The 25,385-nt window shown below is 46.4% G+C and overlaps 1 protein-coding gene across 1 annotated transcript in view; it reads right to left on the reverse strand.

Annotated features, from left to right (window-relative positions):
- Positions 1 to 3,433: 3,433 nt before the first annotated feature.
- Ak1 (Adenylate kinase 1) overlaps positions 3,434 to 25,385 on the reverse strand; it is a 52,255-nt gene continuing 30,303 nt past the window's right edge. The window contains exons 2-5 of the mRNA XM_071695463.1: positions 10,435 to 10,507; positions 9,029 to 9,192; positions 7,802 to 7,918; positions 3,434 to 4,219 (exon numbers count right to left, since the gene is read on the reverse strand). Coding sequence (XP_071551564.1) covers positions 3,965 to 4,219; positions 7,802 to 7,918; positions 9,029 to 9,192; positions 10,435 to 10,507 — 609 coding nt within the window. The 3' untranslated portion in view covers positions 3,434 to 3,964. The remainder of the gene's footprint in view (positions 4,220 to 7,801; positions 7,919 to 9,028; positions 9,193 to 10,434; positions 10,508 to 25,385) is intronic.

A 25,385-nucleotide genomic window follows, 5' to 3' on the forward strand; every position in this document is an offset into this window, starting at 1 on the left:
GTTATCAACCCTTCACTGTGAGAGACGCTGGCGAAATACATGCGTCAGTAAGCCATAGACGCCTGTCGGAAAATTCTCCGTCAGTCAAGTTGTGTGTCAGGAGTCCCCCAAGAACCACTGTCACATTTACACATACAGAGGTCCACAGTCGTCGTCCCAGCCACAAGTCCCAGTCAGGTATGACTGTGCTTCTGATCACAACCTCAGTTGACAGTCACTTTTTTTAAGGGTCGCAGTTGGCTTTACCTCTCGTAGTCAGACTTGCCGCAAGTCACAGTCTAAGTCATCCTCAGTCAGTCAGCCTCTCAGTCAGTTTTAAGACTTCAGTCAGAGTCAGTCATCGTGGTAAGACTTCAGTCAGAGTGAGTCATCGTAGTAAGACTTCATTCAGAGTCAGTCATCATAGTAAGACTTCAGTCAGAGTCAGTCATCGTAGTAAGACTTTAGTCAGAGCCAGTCATCGTAGTAAGACTTCAGTCAGAGTGAGTCATCGTAGTAAGACTTCAGTCATCGTCAGTCATCGTAGTAAGACTTCAGTCAGAGTCAGTCATCGTAGTAAGACTCCAGTCAGAGTCAGTCATCGTAGTAAGACTTCAGTCAGAGTCAGTCATCGTAGTAAGACTTCAGTCAGAGTCAGTCATCGTAGTAAGACTTCAGTCAGAGTCAGTCATCGTAGTAAGACTTCAGTCAGTCATCGTAGTATCATCAACCAGTGTAGAGTCGCATGGTGGCCTTACCCTGAGTCATTATCAGTCTAGGTTTCGACCAGTCTCAGACCATCTCATAGCCTTCGCTATAGTCAACTTTAGTCATACTTCCAACCGTCAGAGCCTTCGTCAGCACCTCCACCAGACACAGTCTTATACACAGTTTGGAACCATTCGAAAAGGTGGACGCAGACTCAAGCAGTCGTTCATCTGTCCGAGCTCAGGTCAAGAGCCTCATCTTGAGTCAGTTGTCGTCACTATCTGAGCCATTCCTAGATTTGGTTAGAATCTGTCAGTCAGTCAGTCAGTCACAGTGTAAAATTCAGTTTTAGATCTGTAAATTCTGACATCAGTCACAGCATTAGTTATTCTAACGTCCCATTAGAAGGTGGTCCAGTTAAACTGAGTCATTGTAAGCATGTTAGGACGTCCTCCACTGTCTTGGGAAGACCCCCATCAGAGCTTCGTCCGCCTCAGCCTTAGTCATTCGGTCATGGTAGGGTCTCACACACGGTCAGCCCTGTTACGTCTTCATCTAAGGTCTCATCAGGGCCTCAACTAGAGCCAGACTCAGTCATTCTGAGACCGTGTCAAAGCCTCATTCAAAAGTCGTATGGAGTCATTGTAAGACATTTTTTATTTTTTTTCAGAGCTTCGTCCATAGTTAACCTAACGCCGTCTTATTTCATGACCTCGTCGGAGCTGCATCAAGAATTGACTCTTAGTCAGTTTGATGTACGGTCCCAGTCAGAGCTTCATCCACAGTGGTCTGTCAGTCACCGTCAGTCATTGGCAGTCATTCTAAGACCCAGTCAGAGCCCCATCAAAAGTCATCCTTCCTCAGTTCCAGTCCTGAGACCACGCCAGAGCCTCAGCTAACGTCGGCCGTTGTACGTCTCTTCCCAAGACCGCCATCAGAGCCTCGGCCAGCGTGAGGCTCAGTGTGTCTGAATCATTCCAAGACCCAGTCACAGCCCTGCTCACGTCAGCCTTCGTCTCGGGACATTCTAACACTCCATGGGTGCCATTTCCGGCGTAGAGTCAAGTCTAGTGATTCCCCGTGTTTCTGAGACCTCTTCAGAGTCTCGTCCAGGGTCAGGGTCAGTCAGTCTTTATCATTTTACGACCCTCTTACAGCCTCACCCAAAGCTAGGTCGTGTGATTAGTCTGTCGGTCTTAGATCCTGTCGGAGCCCCACCCACAGTCAACCTCAGGCAGTTCATATCATCTTGAGAACCCTTCAGAGCCTCGTCTGCAGCCTCTTTCGGTCATTCCAAGACCTAACCAAAGCCTCGTCAAGAGACTATGGCTCATCAAAGCTCCAGATTCTAAGACTTAGTCAGACTCAGCCAGAGTGAAACAGACATTGTCACGCTGAAAGTCGTCCTTCGTCTGTCAGACTCTCAAGTCCGGTAAGATGATTATGGAAAGTCATTCTTCATATGTCTCATTTATTTAAAGCACTGTCAGAGTCTCATCCAGTCAACCTTTGTGAGTCTTACTGTTCGAACGCCTCGCCAGAGCCTCCTCCAAGCTACATTCTGTTCAGTCTCTGTCTGTAAAGTCTCGTTAGAGAGACTCGTCCGAGATAAGTCTCAAGCTGGTATAAAAAGCCTCTGTTAAAGTCTCATCCTGAGTAAACTTTAAGTGGTCCGTCAGTCATCGTTTGTGTCTGTCTGTCTTATCCAGAGTCTAGTCTGTCTCTCTAAAGCCACGTCCAGGTGTCCTCCAGGATCCCTTCTAGTTATTCTCAGTTCTTCTAAGACTCTATCGCATCCTCATCCACAGTTCATAGTAGGTCAGTCTGTCGTTTTAAGAACCCGTCATAGGCCTCATTATGAGTCAAATCTAGTCAGCCTCATTTTAAGAGCATCTCAGAACGTCACAGAGAGTCAGGACCAGTCAGATCAAAACCTTGTCTGGGGGTCAAGTCTTAACCAATCACACACTGTAAGAACGTGTCAAAGCCACACCTAGGAGAAAGCCTTGTGACCTCATTAGTCTTCCATCCTGGGTCATCCTCAGTCAGTGTTGGTCATGTCATGACCGTGTCAGAGACTAATAAAGAGTCACGTTAGTACAGTCTACGACTGTATCAGAACCTTTCGAGGGCAGACCTTCGTCTGTGTTTGTCAGTTACCCAGAGACTACATCAGGGTGAGTCCACACTCGCTACCAGTCAGTCATCAGACGTCCCACTTGTAGCCTCATCTAGACTTAAACTTAAGTCGGTCTCCTGCCATTCTAAGGTCCCATCAGCCTCGTCTAGAGTCAACCTTTAAGTTCAAAAGCCAGTCTTAAGTCTTCCAGATTCTCAGAGTGAGTTAAGTCTTGTTTTCAGCCAGTCAAGGAACCCCGCCTCAGCCTTGGTTAGGTATAGTTACACTCAGAACAAACTCAGTAGCTTCACCAGCCACTACGTCATACCTGGGATTCACAAAAGATTCCTGAAGTTCTGCAGAACACTCAGAGTTCTTGTTCAGGTTTACGTCAAAACTCGCATTCCTCTTCACGTATCAGATGCCCATACCTCTTGGCGGTAGACGCCTCATGTTTCCGTACCTGTCATTTGGTCCAAAATTCAGTACAGTCAAATGTAAAGATTCAGTGGAAAACGTCAGTGTATAACCGAGGTGGGTGTGGGTCGACGGGTTTAGTATTGTGTACGTGTTATCTGGGAGATCATAAAGGTGTCATGTTCATTGTGATGATACAAAGTCTCGGCGTTACGTCATGTGAACATTTTATTAACAGTCAACAATACATGGCCAGAAATGCACCTTGTGTGTGTGGTTGGTCGTTTGAGTCGTGTGTCATCCTCCGTCGTGGTCAGAAAGAGACACTCGCGTCGCAAGAGCGAGTGAGCAGTTTCTCTACGTCGCTCGTGATCACTCATCATCACCAGGACTATACGAGCGGCAGTCTTCCCTCAACTGTTCCTTGTATCGTTATTACACTGTATTTCCCTCTCGCATCAGGCTCCACCGCCCAATATGGGAGGCTTGACAGACGTCTGGAAGCCCGAGTGATTCCCTAGTGAGCATCGTCCACCCACGAAGTATATCAGGCATGGCAAATGTCGTGTAATGTTTGGGTTCTACACTGATGACTGTCATCTGCCATCTTCTTGATTTACATACGTCCAAGATTTCGAATTTTCCAACAGTTTACGATAAAAGAAAAAAAAAATAAGAATTAATCTGGCGTCTTTTGTGAATAGCACAGATACACTTCGTAAAGGTGAACTCAGGGAGTGTTTACTGCATGCTGCTAAGAGCCTTCTGTACTTCGGTGAAGACCTCGTCGGGAGAGCCCAGAGCGGCGATGGTGTTGCACTTGTTCTTGTAGTATTCGATGACGGGTTCGGAGTGCTTGTGGAAAGTGGCCAACCGCTTCTTGATGGTCTCCTCGTTGTCGTCGACGCGACCCGAGGTCTTAGCGCGGTTCAGCAGGCGCTCGACCATCACTTGGTCCGGCACCTCGAAGTACAACACCTTGCTGCACGGCAGAATCTGAGGGCAACAAAGACTCGTCACTCATTTTCCCCGATGAAATATGATATATGTACATACACAGTACGAGAAGATAGACTCATTAGAAAGATGAACACTACACATAGTAAGCTAAACCATGAACAAAGAATAGCAACAAATATAAATGAATTGCAGAGATAAAGACATTAGTAAATGGGGAGGTGATAACAAGTAGCGGTGATGTGAGAAGGAGATGGAATGAGTATTTTGAAGGTTTGTTGAATGTGTCTGATGACAGAGTGGCAGATATAGGGTGTTTTGGTCGAGGTGGTGTGCAAAGTGAGAGGGTTAGGGAAAATGATTTGGTAAACAGAGAAGAGGTAGTAAAAGCTTTGCGGAAGATGAAAGCCGGCAAGGCAGCAGGTTTGGATGGTATTGCAGTGGAATTTATTAAAAAGGGGGGTGACTGTATTGTTGACTGGTTGGTAAGGTTATTTAATGTATGTATGACTCATGGTGAGGTGCCTGAGGATTGGCGGAATGCGTACATAGTGCCATTGTACAAAGGCAAAGGGGATAAGAGTGAGTGCTCAAATTACAGAGGTATAAGTTTGTTGAGTATTCCTGGTAAATTATATGGGAGGGTATTGATTGAGAGGGTGAAGGCATGTACAGAGCATCAGATTGGGGAAGAGCAGTGCGGTTTCAGAAGTGGTAGAGGATGTGTGGATCAGGTGTTTGCTTTGAAGAATGTATGTGAGAAATACTTAGAAAAGCAAATGGATTTGTATGTAGCATTTATGGATCTGGAGAAGGCATATGATAGAGTTGATAGAGATGCTCTGTGGAAGGTATTAAGAATATATGGTGTGGGAGGCAAGTTGTTAGAAGCAGTGAAAAGTTTTTATCGAGGATGTAAGGCATGTGTACGTGTAGGAAGAGAGGAAAGTGATTGGTTCTCAGTGAATGTAGGTTTGCGGCAGGGGTGTGTGATGTCTCCATGGTTGTTTAATTTGTTTATGGATGGGGTTGTTAGGGAGGTAAATGCAAGAGTCCTGGAAAGAGGGGCAAGTATGAAGTCTGTTGGGGATGAGAGAGCTTGGGAAGTGAGTCAGTTGTTGTTCGCTGATGATACAGCGCTGGTGGCTGATTCATGTGAGAAACTGCAGAAGCTGGTGACTGAGTTTGGTAAAGTGTGTGGAAGAAGAAAGTTAAGAGTAAATGTGAATAAGAGCAAGGTTATTAGGTACAGTAGGGGTGAGGGTCAAGTCAATTGGGAGGTGAGTTTGAATGGAGAAAAACTGGAGGAAGTGAAGTGTTTTAGATATCTGGGAGTGGATCTGTCAGCGGATGGAACCATGGAAGCGGAAGTGGATCATAGGGTGGGGGAGGGGGCGAAAATTTTGGGAGCCTTGAAAAATGTGTGGAAGTCGAGAACATTATCTCGGAAAGCAAAAATGGGTATGTTTGAAGGAATAGTGGTTCCAACAATGTTGTATGGTTGCGAGGCGTGGGCTATGGATAGAGATGTGCGCAGGAGGATGGATGTGCTGGAAATGAGATGTTTGAGGACAATGTGTGGTGTGAGGTGGTTTGATCGAGTAAGTAACGTAAGGGTAAGAGAGATGTGTGGAAATAAAAAGAGCGTGGTTGAGAGAGCAGAAGAGGGTGTTTTGAAATGGTTTGGGCACATGGAGAGAATGAGTGAGGAAAGATTGACCAAGAGGATATATGTGTCGGAGGTGGAGGGAACGAGGAGAAGAGGGAGACCAAATTGGAGGTGGAAAGATGGAGTGAAAAAGATTTTGTGTGATCGGGGCCTGAACATGCAGGAGGGTGAAAGGAGGGCAAGGAATAGAGCGAATTGGAGCGATGTGGTATACAGGGGTTGACGTGCTGTCAGTGGATTGAATCAAGGCATGTGAAGCGTCTGGGGTAAACCATGGAAGGCTGTGTAGGTATGTATATTTGCGTGTGTGGACGTATGTACATGTGTATGGGGGGGGGGGGGTTGGGCCATTTCTTTCGTCTGTTTCCTTGCGCTACCTCGCAAACGCGGGAGACAGCGACAAAGTATGAAAAAAAAAAAAAAAATATATATATATATATATATATATATATATATATATATATATATATATATATATATATATATATATATATATATACCATAAAAGCTGTAGCGAGTGAAAGGTGAATAGAGTGAGAAAAAAATGTGATGATTGTATAACAGTAAACCCACATTAGGGTCACAATTATCCACACAGAAGAATTCGTAGAATAAGGGCGACCCTGACGTTATACCATGTCACCGCTGAAGTCACGGGTATCTGGCTTGAAGAGCAAGATACATTTTTGCCACGTAAAACTTAAGTTAGTCTCCAGAATCCAGCTGTCTAATGGACAGACTGCCTGACCTTAGAGTCATTACGTCTCACAGTGGCCTCAAGAGAAAGCAATCACCGGAGGTTTTCAGGTGATGGAGACGGTAATTCCCCTACTACGCAGAAACAAAGACACAAAGACCGACCCGGAAATCCACTGGGGTGTCTCCCTGGCCTCTCCTTCCTCCTCCCGCCCCTCGACACATTCAGGTCCGTGAGGGTATGTGACCTGGAGCACAAGATCGATGGAGTGTCGTGGAGTGCGTGTGAAGCACCGGCTGAGGAACCTCGATGGTGACGAAGCAGCAGAGAGACTATGATTAAATGTAGTGGTTTTGCTCCATGACGGTGGAGAAGGAAAGAGTCGACAGAAGGAATATATCACCTGAGCCACCATGAATCTCGCGTATAGTGTAGGGCATAAACGACGGCGGTGACGGGGACACTAGAAGGCTAATGTGCAGAAGCGGGGAGTCGGTGATGGCTTAACAAAAGTGCTGAGCGGAATTGCATTTTCTTGTCAACTTCTTTTTCTTCACCAGACAGCCCAGTCGTGGGCCAATCAGGCCTCCTGTTGTCTGTCTTTCTCATGTAAACCCATGCAACAAATCTTAAACTGTGTTGTTGTCAGGAAAGTACCAGAGAGCTGACTGAGTAACCTCGCTCCTGCTGCTGTGAGGAGTACCAGAAGTCACTGCAGAATGTTATGAAGGATGGAGACATGTGCACGTGAGAGGAGAGAGAGAGACATCATAATGTGTACAGGTACAACTGATTGAGCACTGTTTGATAGCCTGCGAAGAACACTGCCACATGGGTCAGGAAATATATGGGAGGTGATTGTGGTGTGAACTGCGGTGAAGTCAAGAAATACATTGCGAGTGAGAGTTCTCTGTAAATATAAGGAGGCTGAGTGCAGCAATTATTGTCAGAACAACATCAGGAGAGGAGTTCTGGCGTTCTGTAAAGGCCTTTATGACACTCAGGGATCAAACATTTGCCACCGACGGGGACGACTTACTCACCCGAGGGCAAAGACGACGGTAGTGCACAGAGAGCAACATGGCGCACAGCCTGAGGAGGTATGACTGATAGGCCACCGAGCGAAGACAAAGAGATCGTAGACCTGAGGGCGTGTGGAAGCCAAACACGGACATGTGCGGCTCTTAAAGTTAGCTAAGGATGCTAGAATGATCAGAGTATAGGCTGAGTGAGGGAAGGATGCAATGTTACATACGCTTTGTTCGAACTGCACGCCCTGGGCCTGCTCACGCGGGTAGCCGTCGATGAGGAAGCCCTTGGAAGTCGACACCTGCTTCAGCATCGCCTCCGCCAGGAGGTCCAGCACCACCTCCTGTTGAAACCAGAGGACAACGTCAACAAGGAAAGATGTCAAACAGTCATGGGTCAAAAACATGGTGATGATGTTGACAATACTGAAATGATAACTAAGAAAGCAAGTGAGAGAGGAAGCTTTGATCTTATGTACCAAAGAACAGGTTAAGTATCACATAATGTCCTCCGACAGCAGGGTTCGAACGATCAACCACTTGCTTGGAAGGTGAGTGCGCGAACAATTAGGTTATGGTTAGTATACCCAGCTCCCACACAAATGGTAAAGGTTCGAATCCTGCTATCGGTGGGCATTGTGCGTTCTGTGAAAGTGCACACCCGTTGCACTGTATTCGTGAAAACTTTTTTTTCTGAATTCAGGATAACAGATTTTCTTTCCGTCAATAAATCTCCCTTCACTTTTTGTTGTAAAAACAATAAACACGAAGGATGAACTTTGATCTTCATCCTCAAGACTTGCCATGTCTATAATACGCCTGATGGACGATGGAGACGAGTCGAATTTGGTAAAACGATAGGTGGAGAGAGGAGAGGGAGGACTGTAGGTAAGTGTAATGTTAGGTCGGTCAAACGTAAGATGATGGGTCGCACGACAAGTGGAGTGGGTGGTGGAGCCTCGTGTGCAGGTGGGTGGTGAAGGTTCGTGTGCAGGTGTCGGTGTGGCGTGGTGAAATGGGTGGTGAAGATTTAGTGTGCAGGTGGGTGGTGAAACCTTATGTGCAGGTGGTTGATGGGGCGTCGAGTGCAGGTGGGTGGTGAAACCTTATGTGCAGGTGGTTGATGGGGCGTCGAGTGCAGGTGGGTGGTGAAGGCTAGTGTGCAGGTGGGTGGTGGAACCTTATGTGCAGGTGGTTGATGGGGCGTCAAGTGCAGGTGGGTGGTGGAACCTTAAGTGCAGGTGGATGATGGGGCGTCAAGTGCAGGTGGGCGGTGAAGGCTAGTGTGTAGGTGGGTGGTGGAACCTTATGTGCAGGTGGTTGATGGTGCATTGAGTGCAAGTGGGTGGTGAAGGCTAGTGTGCAGGGTCGGTGTAGTGTGGTGAGGTGAGGTGAGGTGAGTGGTAGTAGGTGGATGAGCCCCCTGGTGGAGGGAGGCTGCTGGAGGTACTAACCAGAGGGACGAGGTCTCCCTTCTCCATGATGGCGTTCAGGGCCTTGCCTCGCTCGGACCCCGACCCCACCTCCTCCCTCAGCAGGTCACCGGAGGAGAGGTGGGTGTAGCCGTACTTCTTGACGATCCTCTCGCACTGCGTCCCCTTCCCGCAGCCGGGGCCACCTGTCGCACCACGAGACACGTCTTAGTCACACGCACCACAGCAGCAACTCAGGATCAGTCGTCAGTGATAATGAATTTATCCTGACATGATTTCACTTTCATGCAGTAAGGGCTTTGTTCCTCTTACATAATCTCCCAACCAATACCTACCTGTCTACCTCTACCCAACGCATGTGCATGTGACGTCCACCTGAAAGGGAAGACTTCAGGCTTCTGTGGCAGGGGGGGGACTGACAGTAGCCACGGCGCTGCACTGGTCATAGACACCGTAAGATCCACCTCCATTGTATGGTGTTGCCACTGTCTACGTTGCCCAGGTCGTGGTCTTCATCCCTAAGTGGTGCGGGGACATCCCAGGGGTACTCTGGCCATATACATCAACCCCAGGTGGTGCGGGGACATCCCGGGGTACTCTGGCCATATACATCATCCCCAGGTGGTGCGGGGACATCCCAGGGGTACTCGGGCCATATACGTTGTCCCCGGGGGTACTGGGTGGTTGGTAGGTTGACTTAGCACCACCTAACCAGGGTATGCTTCGTCCATGCTCCTCTGAGTGTTGAGGCGGAGTGACCTGCTTGTTCTCAGCATTCCTCATGCGAGATCTCTACCACGTGTGGTGCTGAGGCCATCCATGCCACGCTCCCACCCACCTCGCTTAATCGTCAGCCAGTAACCTGTACCGAAACATCAACATCACTTACCTTTTTTTTTTTTTTTGTCTCTCCATACTTGTGGTTTCCTATAGCCTCATCCTTTCACTCCATCTGTGTTCTGCTCCTGTCTTCATCCTTCCCCTCAACCCTCCTCCTCCTCCTCCTCATCTCCGATCTCCTTGCTATTTCTCCTCTTCCATTTAGTCCTTCATCATCACAGTCATCTCCAGCATTTCTCACACCGCCTCCCCTCCAACGTCACCTTCCTCATCTCCACTCATCCTCCAGGCCAGAACCTGCTCTTCCCCTCCTCAGTGTTGCCATTCCATCTCGATGTCCACTTCCACTGTGGACGCTGGTCATCCGTGCCTCCAGCTCCCCCGGTTTAGTTCCTCCTCTCTTCACCCCTTCCTTCCCTCCTCCTGTATCACTTATCCTACCTCCATCTTTAATGTTGGGTAGGGAGGAGCCTTGTCCTTTGCCATCTATGGTACTGGGTGGGAAGGAGCCTCCTGCTTCAAAACCTTGTCTCCATCTACATAACTCACGTACCCGCCCTACATGTACCCCTCTGTGGTGGACTTACCCAAGACGAATATAACGGGCAGCTTGGCATCCCGCAGAGGGTTCAGGTCCAGCTTCTTCCTGTCTACGGCGGCCTGTGGAGGGAGAACACTGCCTTTAGTACAGCTTCCTCACTGGGTGTAGTGAGTGAGTCGAGTATCATTATAGAACATTGTGACAATCACACTGGTGTCAAAAATCAGATTGCTCTCTTAAAAACGTCAATATAATGAACATGATACAATTATTTGGTTCCTGGTATATATATATATATATATATATATATATATATATATATATATATATATATATATATATATATGCAAAATCATGAGATGGGGGAAATCATTTGCTCTGTAGAGGGAGGCAGATCCTTGTCAGGTGAGATGATCATGACCAGTGTAGGGTGACAGTTACTGCGGGTTGGGCAGGGAGCTTCCACAGGCAACGGTAAGGTAACCCTGGGTGACCACTGGTCAAAAAAAAAGTCTCTCACTCTCGTGTGTGTGTGTGTGTGTGAGGGCCTCCTCATCTGATGCATTGCTCTCTCTCTCTCTCTCTCTCTCTCTCTCTCTCTCTCTCTCTCTCTCTCTGTCTCTCTCTGTCTCTCTCTCTCTCTCTCTGGGACTTTCCCCTCCCGGGACACACTGCTCCCCCGTCCTCTGATGGTTAGCGTCCCCAGCTCGCACACAAGGTGGTCGGGGGTTCGGATCCTGGTGTCGGAGGGCATTAGGTGTTCCGTGAAAGTGCGCGATTATTGCTTCATTACCATCGGGTTGGATAGATTTTATCAGGGATTCTTACTACTTGCGCGATAAGTAATACAAAATCAAACCCGATATATCACAATACATACAAAATGTTGTCTGAATTATGTAACACGATTGACGGTCTGACCCACCGCTGCTGCAAGGCAGACGTCCGAACTGACAGTCACTTTTTCGGGGTGGGACATTGGAAGCTCCAGTCACGGACGAAAGTCCACATCAAGGTCAGGCCTTCATTGAAACACAGAGAGGTTCACCAGAGGGGAGAGAGAGAGAGAGAGAGAGAGAGAGAGAGAGAGAGAGAGAGAGAGATAGAGAAGTATGTACCAGTTTTGGAAAAAGTGAAAAAACCTTTCCTTTCCAATGTGCCAGGTCATAATTATTGGGAAAGACATGAGAAGAGAGAGAGTTCCAGAGCTTCTAGATGTAGGGAAAGAAGCAGTTATCAAAACGGCCCACCCTTGAGTTGCCGATGGCCACACAGTAATCATGTGAGGCAACAGCTTCCCGAGTATTGCGTGGTCTAGCTGTGCCCAAGCAGTCAGCTCTCGGGAGCAAAACCCAAAGTAATATCCATAGAAGAGGGAAAGTGAACCAGTAATATTGCGGCGTAGGGCAAGAGGATCAAGTTTGGGAGTTAGCCTGGGACAGTTTATGTATGCGATCGCTTTCGACTTAACTTGGTCAAGTAAGGATACAGAGCTAGAACCACCCCAGATGTGAGAGCAGTACTCCACACAAGGACGGATCAAGCCTTTGTATAAACGGAACAACTGTTCGCAAGAATAGAAATTTCGACATCTGAACAGGACCCACAATTTCTTCGAGGTATACTTAACTATTTCTGCTTATCTGATTTTTTTTTTTTTTTTTTTCAAAGTAGTCTGAAGACCACATAAGAAATAGGTATTTGAATAATCTTTATTTTGTCTCCACGGAAAAATACTTCCGTGCACACTAAATATAGTTTGTCAAAATTAACTAGCCCTCAACTTAATAATAAATTTTTAGGGTGACAATATTCCACCACTGAACTCACCAAGTATCTTTACGCAAATCTTATGATAGAATCATCAGTTACTAGGTAAAATATCTCAGATTTCCATTATAGAAAAAAAAAAAGTAGTTTTATTTAAGTCTCCCCAGAAATGAGCGGTTCCTGGGAGAACGTGGCTGACTCCCTGGGGGAGGAGGGACTACGGTAATAGATTGTGTCGAGGCGGCGCGCCGTGTTGGGACCCGTGCCAGCCGGCTTGCCAGGTCGACCCAAGGTCGCCCTCCTTACACCTCCCTGTGACCTTCAGCCTGGCCCTCTGGTATCACCCGGGCCGCACGGAGGGTGGTGCCGGCACACACACACACACACACACACAGACCGGGGTTATACCCGCATGGGTTCGAGTTCTCGGATTAGCAATTGGACTACACCCAACCCAGGTGTTCGTTCTCCCCGCGGGGCTGGTCAGTATATGGGAAACTAGCTTAGGCTGGTGTGTGTGTGTGTGTCCAAACATACATGCACAGTAGTAAAGACACGGTACACATATACAAGGTTAAGAGACGGGGCAACACGAGTTGCTGTAACACACACACACAAACACACACACACACACACACACACACACACACACACACGTATATACTGTGGGATGAAGTGGATTAATGTACAAATCTTTCGTGGAAGTAAGAGCCATTATGCTACCCCCTCCCTCCACCCCCACCACTACGCGCGACCTTCATAACAGACGAAAATACAGACGAGCTCGGCTGCCGCCATGTGCTCGGTCGAGGCCGGTACTTTCCATCCGGGGACTCCAGTGTGTCTCAGGTTGCCCTGCTGGCCAGGTCTCTCTCTCTCTCTCTCTCTCTCTCTCTCTCTCTCTCTCTCTCTCTCTCTCTCTCTCTTCTCATTCTCTCTCTCTCTCTCTCTCTCTCTCTCTCTCTCTCTCTCTCTCTCTCTCTCTCTCTCTCTCTCTCTCTCTCTCTCTTCTCATTCTCTCTCTCTCTCTCTCTCTCTCTCTCTCTCTCTCTCTCTCTCTCTCTCTCTCTCTCTCTCTCTCTCTCTCTCTCTCTCGTAGCTGGGTTGGTGAGGGGCTGGCCTCCCTGCCGGCGACGGGAGGTGCCTCTCACAGAACATTGGTAGCGCCTTGGTGGGCTTTCGTTAGATATCTTGTACACACACAAAAATAAAAATGACCTAAGAAGTGTACCTGTACAGTCTGAGTTCCGTTCTGCATACCTACTCGACACCAGTGTGATCTATCGTTACGACTACTTATGACACGAATGTGACCAAGGCAATCACACAGATGTGATTATGACAAGACGCACAGCTGGCCTTTGACACTGTGAGCCCTGCTGTTAGAGGAACGTGCTGGATATGGACAAGAATTTTGTCCATTGGTTCCCATCTTATACCACACTGATCGCAGACAGGCAGTTGTATGTATTCTTAAAATTGTGTTGGATGTGGTGTACCGTAAGGTTCCATACTCAGACCACATCTGTTTCTTTCAAATGTTGATGGTGTGTCTGCAGGCGTCAGCTGTAGGTTTCTGTGATATGAGGATGATCCTAGTGTCCGGCAAAGATTCTTAGCAAATTGAAGTGGCCTTGGGTGCTGAGCTGGCTGGCTGGCGTGGTCTGTGCCTGGTTGGAGGGTAATAAGCTCTCACTCCACCCTGAGAAAACGTGATCAGTGTTACTTGTACCTAAAATCAGACGAACATACATGGGAACGTTGGACATTTGAGGCTGTCTCCCGGTCCGTGCATCAGACGAGGTAGCTCCTGTTTACCCCTGTTTGTTGAATTACTTCAGATGTCTCTAATTTGAATCCATTGTCACGAGTTCAAGTTAGGAGTGATCACTTTATTTCTCTACTTGTTTATATGACTTAAGCCCATTCACCATTTTATTTTATGTCAGCTAAGACGGCACGGGCAACTGAGACCTTAGCCAAGGTTAATCTATTACCGCTGTGGTGGATGAACGGGTGGGTTGACTGTGGACCGATTGCCACACCCAGGATTCGAACCTATGCGCTCGACCCTGGGCGGCCCACGGATGCGTCACGGTCAAGAACGGTGATCGTTATACCACCCATTATTATCGTTTCACTCTGCATCTGTCAATACCTGTACATGGGAGGGAGGCTTGTGAAGTCTGGGATTAATTTTTTACATCCTTCTCTGCACACTGTCAAGGAGAACTCGTACCCACTCTATACTCTGGTGACCCAAACTTGCAACAACAGGATGTAAATGCGGTTTGACTCATGCCGGGTATGGTTGTAATACAACCTTTACATTCTCGCTACTAACGTCCCCTGCTATGAAGCCAAGTACCGTATTACCACTATCATGTACATCAGTACATTGTCCTCTTGGCTATACTTATCTAATGAGCATCCCTGTGCCCCGCTCTACTAGTTCTACGCAGTTAAGATGATAATTTCCATTAGCATTAGCCAGAATCTGAATATACCATTTATCTACAATGAACTGTTTATAACCCATTTTCATTCGACATCCTCCACACATCTCGAGACTGCTGCAGCCTAGTCTACTGGCGTCCGTCAGTCGAATTGAAGACGAACCCATTTCTAGTGTCATCAGCAGATTTACTTGCCGTTACGGACAACTTTGTTAAGATAACTGATTTATATTACGAGTAACAGACGCCTTAAGCCCCCTCCCCTCCTGGACCGAGCCCAAAGACACTTTGCTGTTTATTGTAGCCAAACCATATCTTACCCTGTTGATACTCTCTCTCTCTCTCTCTCTCTCTCTCTCTCTCTCTCTCTCTCTCTCTCTCTCTCTCTCTCTCTCTCTCTCTCTCTCTCTCTCTCCATCTGCTTCCTGTCCGTTCGCCAGTTCAGTACCTTACTACGCTGTTGGTATGAGTTCCATTGTTTGTGATTCAGAAACTGATAGGAAAAGAGCAGTTCTAGTGAGACGTGAACATATTCATTGTGTCCGCTCCGTATCTACAATGATTAAGGTGAGGTAAGGATTGAGTTCTCTGCGATCGATTGACGTAACTTTCTCGAATAGATTTTTTTTAGCAAGTAGGACGATCATTTACGGCCAGACATTTAGTCTCGGCTCAACGTTAGTATAATCGTCTATAATAGTTCTGGCACAACGCTCCCACGTTATCGCTTTATTGAATGAATTTATGACGGGGTGAGTTAAGCTACGACGCACATTTCCTTTAAGACTCTGGCAAGTATATCATCCAGTCCAGACCACTTATTTTGGCTCTAATGCGCGTATTTGCTTACCAGCCACGTCGCTAATAACTGATTTAACATCATTTACTGTCTCATAACTATATTGGTCACTTGTGGTATCTTTACTGAGGCTTCCCTTGTAAAAAGAAAAAAAAAAGTGTAAAGTTTCAATAAGAAATGTTTACTTTCACAAATGCCTAAATCAGGCTTGATTGGTTTAGTCTCCCCTGCAGCTCTGATCTCATAATCCCCATCTTTTTTTTTTTCGTTTTCTTTGTCTTTCGCGTTAATTTAAGGTTAAATTCTCAATTCTCTTCTTCTTTTATTCTTCTTCTTCTTCTTCTTCTTCTTCTTCTTCTTCTTCGTCTTCTTCTTCTAGGGTTACGGTTCTTGTGATTAAATCGAAGTTTTCCTGTCTGGTATATTACGGTCCTTAGCTTCGTGGGAAATATTCTTGAACTTGTTACAACAATTATCTTCCATGGTTGAGGTCGTCCTCAGTCACCCTCGTCAAGGAAGGTTGTGCGTCTCCCCATAGCTTGGGGGGATAGGGGCCTGCACACCCCCCCTCCTCTCCTCTCCCATGCTAATGAGGTGTAAACAACCCGGGGTTTTAGTTGTGTTCACACGGTCGCTGCCTCTCCAGCCATTACCGTCGGGTCATCAGCACCTGCCTCTCTCAACTCTGTGCTTCCCCGAGGCCAGCGCCTTGAACCTTCCCAAACCGTAGCTCCAAAATGGTAATTTTCACTGCCGATTTTTATCCACGCCGTCTTAAAGTCAATTCCTCTCTCTCTCTCTCTCTCTCTCTCTCTCTCTCTCTCTCTCTCTCTCTCTCTCTCTCTCTCTCTCTCTCTCTCTCTCTCTCTCTCTCGTGATCACTAGAAGTTCATGGCTCAAGTAAACCCATTCATACAAGCATTCACAGGAGAAAGGATGTGTCGTACACAGTCTAGCTAACGACTTCAGAATCCTCGACACTGCAAACACAGTGATTTTGATGTGTATTCTGAAGGATATGAGGATATGGAAGGACGAACCCAAGTTAGATTATTTACTGACGTAGCTTCCACTGGCAGTGATTCGTTAAGCCTTCCTCAAGCCTTGGTTCTATCATCCAACGTTCCAGGGAAACTGTTGTGACTCGAAATCCAGGGGTAAAATTAGGTCATTTGTGCTCATAACTTATGCTTATAATCCGACCTTGATGAATCGTTTTAAATCTGTCGCAGGTTTGAACGAGTCTGTTTATTTGTAGTTATCATACACCATTCTTAGGCATGTTTATCATTTATATTGTACGTTATCGTTAGGTTCTCAAGGACATTGATAATTTGCATTCAGAGTCGAAAGCCTGAGTGTTTAGCCTTAGTGTTCAACGTGGTATGTGTCCACTTGAGAACATCTCGCTGCAGCTGCAGTCACTTGGCTCACGAAGACGAGTCAGAAGAGGCATACCATGGCGGGAGTATTTCACTTTCATTAAAACGAATACAAAAGAATATTGACATAAAGCATCAGTCCTCTTTTTCATCGTTGTAAATATATGCACGAGAGAGTTATTCACACTTATTATAAATAGCTGCCAACGTATAAGTAGCTGCCAACTCATGCTTTTATGACTGTTTGATAAGCAGCAGTCGTTGTTCACGGCTGTTGCATCTGAACTCCGGCTTAGTCCTCCTAACTACATCTGGAAATTATAACACTTTGAAGAATGTTTCTGACCTAACCTGACGTTGTGGTAAGACCAGACACGAACTGTGTATTATTATGGTATGTTTCCACAACATTCCAAGGGACTCTGTATAAGAATTAACAGACCTGTTGGAAGAAGTGGCAAATAAGCTAACTTGATTATTGTGTTTATTGACTTGATAATGGCCGGGGCTAACGTGCCATATTTAGGTATAAACCAATTTACTCACGCTTCTATATTAGCTTCGTAATTCTAGCCAATTTCAAGTTTAGTGATTAGCAGTGATATACTGAATGACCGAGGTCTTTCACACGAAACCAGTGATGAGCAGAAAACGACTCGAGTAATACTTGTGTCAGGATAAAGTACATGGCTGTACAGCTTGGCCTGTTATCATGGAAGGTCACTGATAATACTGCAGTGTAGCTAGGCATTTAAATATTTGGTTATCGCTGTATCAGCTGACCACATGTGTCTACGCTGCAATATATATGTATATATATATATATATATATATATATATATATATATATATATATATATATATATATATATATATATATTTTTTTTTTTTTTTTTTTTTTTTTCTGTCTCCCGCGTTTGCGAGGTAGCGCAAGGAAACAGACGAAAGAAATGGCCTAACCCACCCCCATACACATTTATATACATACACGTCCACACACGCAAATATACATACCTACACAGCTTTCCATGGTTTACCCCAGACGCTTCACATGCCCTGATTCAATCCACTGACAGCACGTCAACCCCGGTATACCACATCGATCCAATTCACTCTATTCCTTGCCCTCCTTTCACCCTCCTGCATGTTCAGGCCCCGATCACACAAAATATTTTTCACACCATCTTTCCACCTCCAATTTGGTCTCCCACTTCTCCTCGTTCCCTCCACCTCCGACACATATATCCTCTTGGTCAATCTTTCCTCACTCATTCTCTCCATGTGCCCGAACCATTTCAAAACACCCTCTTCTGCTCTCTCAACCACGCTCTTTTTATTTCCACACATCTCTCTTACCCTTACGTTACTTACTCGATCAAACCACCTCACACCACACATTGTCCTCAAACATCTCATTTCCAGCACATCCACCCTCCTGCGCACAACTCTATCCATAGCCCACGCCTCGCAACCATACAACATTGTTGGAACCACTATTCCTTCAAACATACCCATTTTTGCTTTCCGAGATAATGTTCTCGACTTCCACACATTCTTCAAGGCTCCCAGGATTTTCGCCCCCTCCCCCACCCTATGATCCACTTCCGCTTCCATGGTTCCATCCGCTGCCAGATCCACTCCCAGATATCTAAAACACTTTACTTCCTCCAGTTTTTCTCCATTCAAACTTACCTCCCAATTGACTTGACCCTCAACCCTACTGTACCTAATAACCTTGCTCTTATTCACATATATATATATATATATATATATATATATATATATATATATATATATATATATATATATATATATATATATATATATGTGTGTGTGTGTGTGTGTGTGTCTTAAGACAATCGTAGATCACCACGAAGGAACTCGCCTCCACACAATGAATAACCAGTCATTTTGAAAACGGTCTGGTTGCAAGTAGACGGGGCAACACTGAGTACATGGCGGGTGTAAATGAAGTGATCACACGGAACCATCGTCAACTGGAGCAAATCTGAATACCCACGACCTAACACTTACGTATGTTACTTTTTGCCGCGCCAATTTTCCTCTCTTCGCCCGCTGCGGCAGCCCTCCAAATGTCAGCTAGAGAAGATATGTTGGCTCATCTTTAACAAAGTGTAAATGAGATTATTTAGGATTGGTGCTAGACGTCACATGTATTTCTGAAGTATCTTTGATAAGCAGGTTACGACGTCAAGATGTCGACATAAACTCAATTCAGAGGTGATGTATGCGCTGCCACGTAATGTTTACGTTTCCCGTGGAAAGTTGTGATTGGGAGGCGGCTGGAATGGATGGTCGGTATTGCAGGTGAATTTCTTAAGTAAGTGAGTGACTGCGTTGCTGACTGGTTACTGGTTAGCTTAGGATCTTCATTGTACGTATGGATCATGCCGAGGTGTCTGAGGACTGGCTGTACGCATGTTTGGTGTCATTCTGTAAAGGCACTCGTGACAGATAAGTGTTCAAACTACAGGGGGGTATAAGAATGTTGAGTGTACCAGGTAAAGTTGTATGAAACGACAGGGATTGAGAGGGGCGAGGGCATGTATCAGAGCATCGTATCTTGGTGGGTACAACTTTGATTTCAGGGTTGGTAGAGAATGCATGAATCGCGCGTGTTTGCTTTCAAGAATGTGTGTGTGTGTGTGAACTCACACTCATCATGGTGTTGGTGTAACTGTGATTATGGTAGATCCAGTCAAGATACCTCCTGACCACAACACTTGTGCAGTCGGTAACGTCTTCAGACTAAAAGAAAAGAAAAGAATAAAAGAAATGCGAGTCACGGACAGATTTGAGTGATGATGCACAGGCTCTGCCATATTTCGTATCCTCATCCATGCTGATGATGTAGTAGACAGAGAACAGTTCCTCGAGAGATGTTAGGGATAGAATTACGAGAGGTTTAACGTGAGGGTAAGCAAGGAACGTGTTCAAGAAGATACAAAGGAGTACTTTTATAAAGTATAAGAATGGTGGGGGATGGAATGGACTGATCGAGGATGTGGTAAATATTGGACAACTTAACGAAAGTGTGAAAAAGTTGTACAATAGCAAGAAATGGAGACCCCACGAGTGTAGAATCCCTTTCCCGTACAGGACTGATAGCTAATTTAAACCAGGTGTTCCCAGATGTATTTGCTGGAATTTTCTCAACCGCAGATGACTATCGCGGCGAATAATCATAACTGAACAGATAATTATTCGTTATATTTCGAAATTTGTGCCGCTTGACGTGTATCCCGAGCTCCCACAGCTGTGGAGTGATTACATACGCTGGAATTACTTACGAGTGCGATTAACTCTGATTGAAAATAACTTTTAAACACAATATCAACGAGGAGGCAGTGATTATGGGCGGAACTAATCACATGAGCGACGCTGAATATATGGAAAACGCCCTTAAGCCTTAAGTGCTAAACAATGCTCGAATTGCCAAGCGTTCCAGACAGGTTGACGCAGCTAGTGCAGGGAGGCAAGTGCCGGGTTTACAACCTTCTATTTATACTATACACACACACACACACACACACACACACACACACACACACACACACACACACACACACACACACACATTTGGGTAAGTGTGTCGTCTTTGTCTCATGATCACATAATAATGGAGAGCTGCAACCTCTGGTCTGCCACACCCACTGCCTGAGTTCCTGTGTGGTTTCTCAGCCCGCATCCAGCCACGAATGTGTCTTTTAAGAGGCAGATTTACCTGAGAGACCGTTCATATTCTGGGCCTGGTGTTGTCAGTCGGTGGCTAAGGAGGCAGAAGTGAAGTGTATATAATATCTATCTCTACTTTCAGCGATTTTTGATGCGATTTTTGATACGAAATATCTTTTTAGAATGTAAAACTGTTTATATATAAAGCCGCCTTTTTTGAAAAAGTTCTCCAGTAAGTTTTACAGAAACATTGTTTACACTTTTACAGTTTCTCCAGCACAATCATTTCTTCTATTATTTTTTTTAATACACATTGGACCGTCTCGTATATTTTTGGCGATCCGTTGTTACACATTCAGCGGCAGTAACACAATATGTCAAGTATTGGAGCAGATCTCTTCAACATCAAATCACCGTGGGTCGACAGTGTCCTCACTCGACAAAGCATTGTCTCAAGGTGCCGAGATTGTAATATCTACAGCACACTGGAAGCGAACATACAAAGTCGCCAGGGATAATTTTGCCTCAGAGGAGCCCACCTTATCCTGCTTCCGCACGGAGTGCAGCCTGGAAGCTAACGGAGCCCCACAATAGGGATCCGCAGGTATAAAACTAGACTTTAACATAGCAATAATGTTAAGAGCAGATCACTAAGTACTCTTCCTGACTTGAAATCAATAGATGGTTAAGAAGAAAGAAATTGCTGGTGTGTTTCTCGCCAGTGTTAGAGTATAAGAACAGTGCAAGACGCCCGTACCTCAAGGGCAGATATAGAAAGAAGTGCACAGACTTTGTGTGAAGGTCTCGGTCCACCATCTGTTGAAATGATGAGCCATGCCAGTGTGGATCAGAGAGGCCACAGCTGCGCTTCGTCGTCACCACGGAACAATTCGGAACACTCGCGGGGGAAAAAACTCGAGCATTTCAACCGTGCGTATGATAACACGGTGAAATGTGTCCGCATACCATTGTCACAGCAGCATGCACTACCCCGTGCCACGCCTCGCCGCTCTACTGACGTTACAACTGCGGCTATTTGATAGTGGGAGGAACCGAGTGACAGCATCGTCATGTTGAGGTGAACTTTATATGTATATCTGGCCCAATGCCTTACTTAGTTCTGGCAGTCGAGACATGCACTTAATTTTAGCATTTAACCATGCCTTACCCAGCACCGTGATGTTGCTTCCCTCTCACTGTTCTACACGTATATCAGCCACTCCTCCCCATGTGTCTGTGTGTATTTGTGTGTGTGTGTGTGTGTGTGTCCTGACCCCCTGTATCCTGGGCACACGTCTGGTTGCTGTTTCCTATAATTTCTAAGTAGTGACTGGGTCACTCGAGGATTCTGGTCGAGGCGATAATGCCATCTTTTCCTTAACACAGGAAAACTATGGAGTTCTCTTCCTTTATTTTTGTTTGTAATTATCCCGTTAGGTTTACACATTCATCTGTGGTGTTCAGAAGCACCAGGGGGGGGGGTCAAATTAACCCGCTCTCTCTCTCTCTCTCTCTCTCTCTCTCTCTCTCTCTCTCTCTCTCTCTCTCTCTCTCTCTCTCTCTCTCTCTCTCTCTCTTATATATATATATATATATATATATATATATATATATATATCAGTATCTCTATCTATCTCTAGCTCTATCTCTTTCCACTTCCCTTTTTATAATTGATCAATTCATCTCTTCAGCCCAGAGCTCCGATCGGGCGATGGTTTGGCCCATACCAGTTCGGCGGCCACTAGCAAAAAAGTCAAATCACATTCATCTGTGTTTACTGTTGTGTGGTCACGCTGCCCCCTGCCTTACTGACTTGCCATTATGTTCCCCAGGTGACAGGTGAGTGTCGTCGCTGCGTGCGCCAGCCCACTGCTCGAAGGCATCCACAGGTCAGTACCCAGAGTCTCTCATAGAGTCCAGCACTTCAGGACTGAATCATTCATTCATGTGTCTGTCTGTTGTGTGTTGCTCCTCCTCTTACTTCCTCCCCTCCTCCCCAAACAGGCCGGTTCAAGAAGCACAGAGCCGCCTTTACCCCTCGCACGTCACCCCCCCCCCCCCCCCCCCCCCCGCCCGCTAATGTATTAACGTTGAACGTGGATTCCCACATGACAGTGAGCCCTTGTTTGTTTCACACTTACTACTGCACGCTGGCTCGTCAGACCAGACTGATGACTCGAGTCACAGTTCTGCCTTCACACACACACACACACACACAGGGCGACTTTTACAACACAAGATCACACGATACATTTCCCTCAAGAAGCAATTGCATCTGAAATCCTCCTCCTTGTACTGTCATATATGAGCTGTTGACCAGTTCACGATCCGTCATGCCTCCAGCCTGGCCACTACCACGGGCTTTGGCAGACGGAGATAATTTCGTCGATATATATACGTATGTCAGTGTTTTAAGATGGTGGTCAAACCTGCACGGTAAAACACTGGAACATTTAAGTACATAAACACTTATTCATCCATTCGAGGGAGGAACAGGGTCAGAATTATTATAAATATATAAGAATTACCATCACTTTTAAGTATGTTTCAGTAAGTATATTGTGCCCCTGCACATCAGTACATGTTTTTGTATGTCTTTTAATGGGCATTTGGTGCCTGGGTTGGGCTCCCTCCCTCCACCTAACCTCAGGACCCGCCTGTGATAACGCGTCACGGAACACACACAGTCACGTCGCAGTCACTAATGTCACGGAAGTCTCCACGTTACCGGAGTGACGTGAGGGAGGGTGTGTGGTGAGCGACTCTCATACCACACCCTCCTCCTCCACACAGTACGGGAGCGGAGCCAGCCAGGGGGGGACATGACGGAGTTCCTCCTTACCCTCACCGTAACACTAACTTGCGAAGTGAGGTGGAGAGAAGGACAGCGAAGTGAGGTGGAGAGAAGGACAGCGAAGTGAGGTGGAGAGAAGGACAGCGAAGTGAGGTGGAGAGAAGGACAGCGAAGTGAGGTGGAGAGAAGGACAGCGAAGTGATGTGGAGAGAAGGACAGCGAAGTGAGGTGGAGAGAAGGACAGTGAAGTGAGGTGGAGAGAAGGACAGTGAAGTGAGGTGGAGAGAAGGACAGTGAAGTGAGGTGGAGAGAAGGACAGTGAAGTGAGGTGGAGAGAAGGACAGTGAAGTGAGGTGGAGAGAAGGACAGTGAAGTGAGGTGGAGAGAAGGACAGCGAAGTGAGGTGGAGAGAAGGACAGCGAAGTGAGGTGGAGAGAAGGACAGCGAAGTGAGGTGGAGAGAAGGACAGTGAAGTGAGGTGGAGAGAAGGACAGTGAAGTGAGGTGGAGAGAAGGACAGTGAAGTGGAGGAGGGAGATCAAAATAGAGTCTTACGTTCGTCTCTCTCTCTCTCTCTCTCTCTCTCTCTCTCTCTCTCTCTCTCTCTCTCTCTCTCTCTCTCTCTCTCTCTCTCTCTCTCTCTCTCTCTCTCTCTCTCTCTCGCCGCATTCCAGACCCGCTGAGAACTTAAAAAAAAAAGAATACAGCGATGATGGGGGAGGCGATCAGATACCGTACATTGCGAGTGGCGAAGTGTTTTGAGGAAATTGTGTGTAGCTTGGTGCTCGCAGCGAGGAGTCGAACGCGGCCACACCGAGCGCGCGCGCCCAGATACCTCGCGAACCGAAGCGCGCCGGGACGAAAATAATCATCCGTGCACATCCTCTCTCTCTCTCTTGTCTCTACCTTGTTGGTGGTGATGATCCGGTTGAGCGCCTTCTCTCTCTCTCTCTCTCTCTCTCTCTCTCTCTCTCTCTCTCTCTCTCTCTCTCTCTCTCTCTCTCTCTCTCTCTCTCTCTCTCTCTCTCATATCACTGGCGCAGGACGCAACTCCCACCACTACGTCTTCGCGGTTCTGGGCAAGATACATTTCCTGCGTATGAAGGTCTGCGCGCCAGTCCCGCCTCTTTTGGGCAGAGTTTCCTCGTAAGTAACTACAGGGAAGCAGGCAGGTAGTCGGTCTGTTAGTAGTGATGATGAAGCGACACACACACACACACACACACACACACACAGGCAGGAGCCAGTCCAAGGGGAGAGGGGCCAAGGGCTGGAGACTTGAGAAAAGACAGTTAAATCCCTCAACCTTGAGGCAGAACCATCGCGGAAGGAGACTACTTGTGGAGGTGACGGAGGCCTGCCATCCATCCACAACACACACACACACACACACACACACACACACACACACACACACACACATATATATATATATATATATATATATATATATATATATATATATATATATTTTTTTTTTTTTTTCCAAAAGAAGGAACAGAGAAGAGGGCCAGGTGAGGATATTCCCTCAAAGGCCCAGTCCTCTGTTCTTAACGCTACCTCGCTATCGCGGGAAATGGCGAATAGTATGAAAAAAAAAAAATATATATATATATATACATATATATATTCTTCATTATCATATTTACGCAGCTGCGTTGGGCCGTATTTTCGCTTTAATATCAAATGACAACGTAGGCTAACTACCCGCCAGTAGTTATTATAGACACACAAACACACCACACACAGAGGCACACACCGAACTTCGTCTGCCAGAGACGTGGCAGAAATAAACCCTGGCAGGTGTCAGGTGTTCGTCTTTGCAGAAGTGTGTCAGTGTGTGTGTGTGTTCTTGAGGCCACACCAAACACCTGCTGCTTGTGTGCCTGGACATAGCCTTTACCGGCACAGCGTCTTGCAACCCATTATAACATACATACACCATCCCCGTGTCCAGTCATGGCTAAACACCTGCGAATACACCTATAATGACAGGTATATATTTAATGCCATATATACTCCGCCATTTTTATCACACACACACACACACACACACACACACACACACACACACACACACACACACACACACACACAAGCA

The sequence above is a fragment of the Panulirus ornatus genome, chromosome 4, assembly GCF_036320965.1.
Source record: "Panulirus ornatus isolate Po-2019 chromosome 4, ASM3632096v1, whole genome shotgun sequence".
Lineage (NCBI taxonomy): Eukaryota > Metazoa > Arthropoda > Malacostraca > Decapoda > Palinuridae > Panulirus > Panulirus ornatus.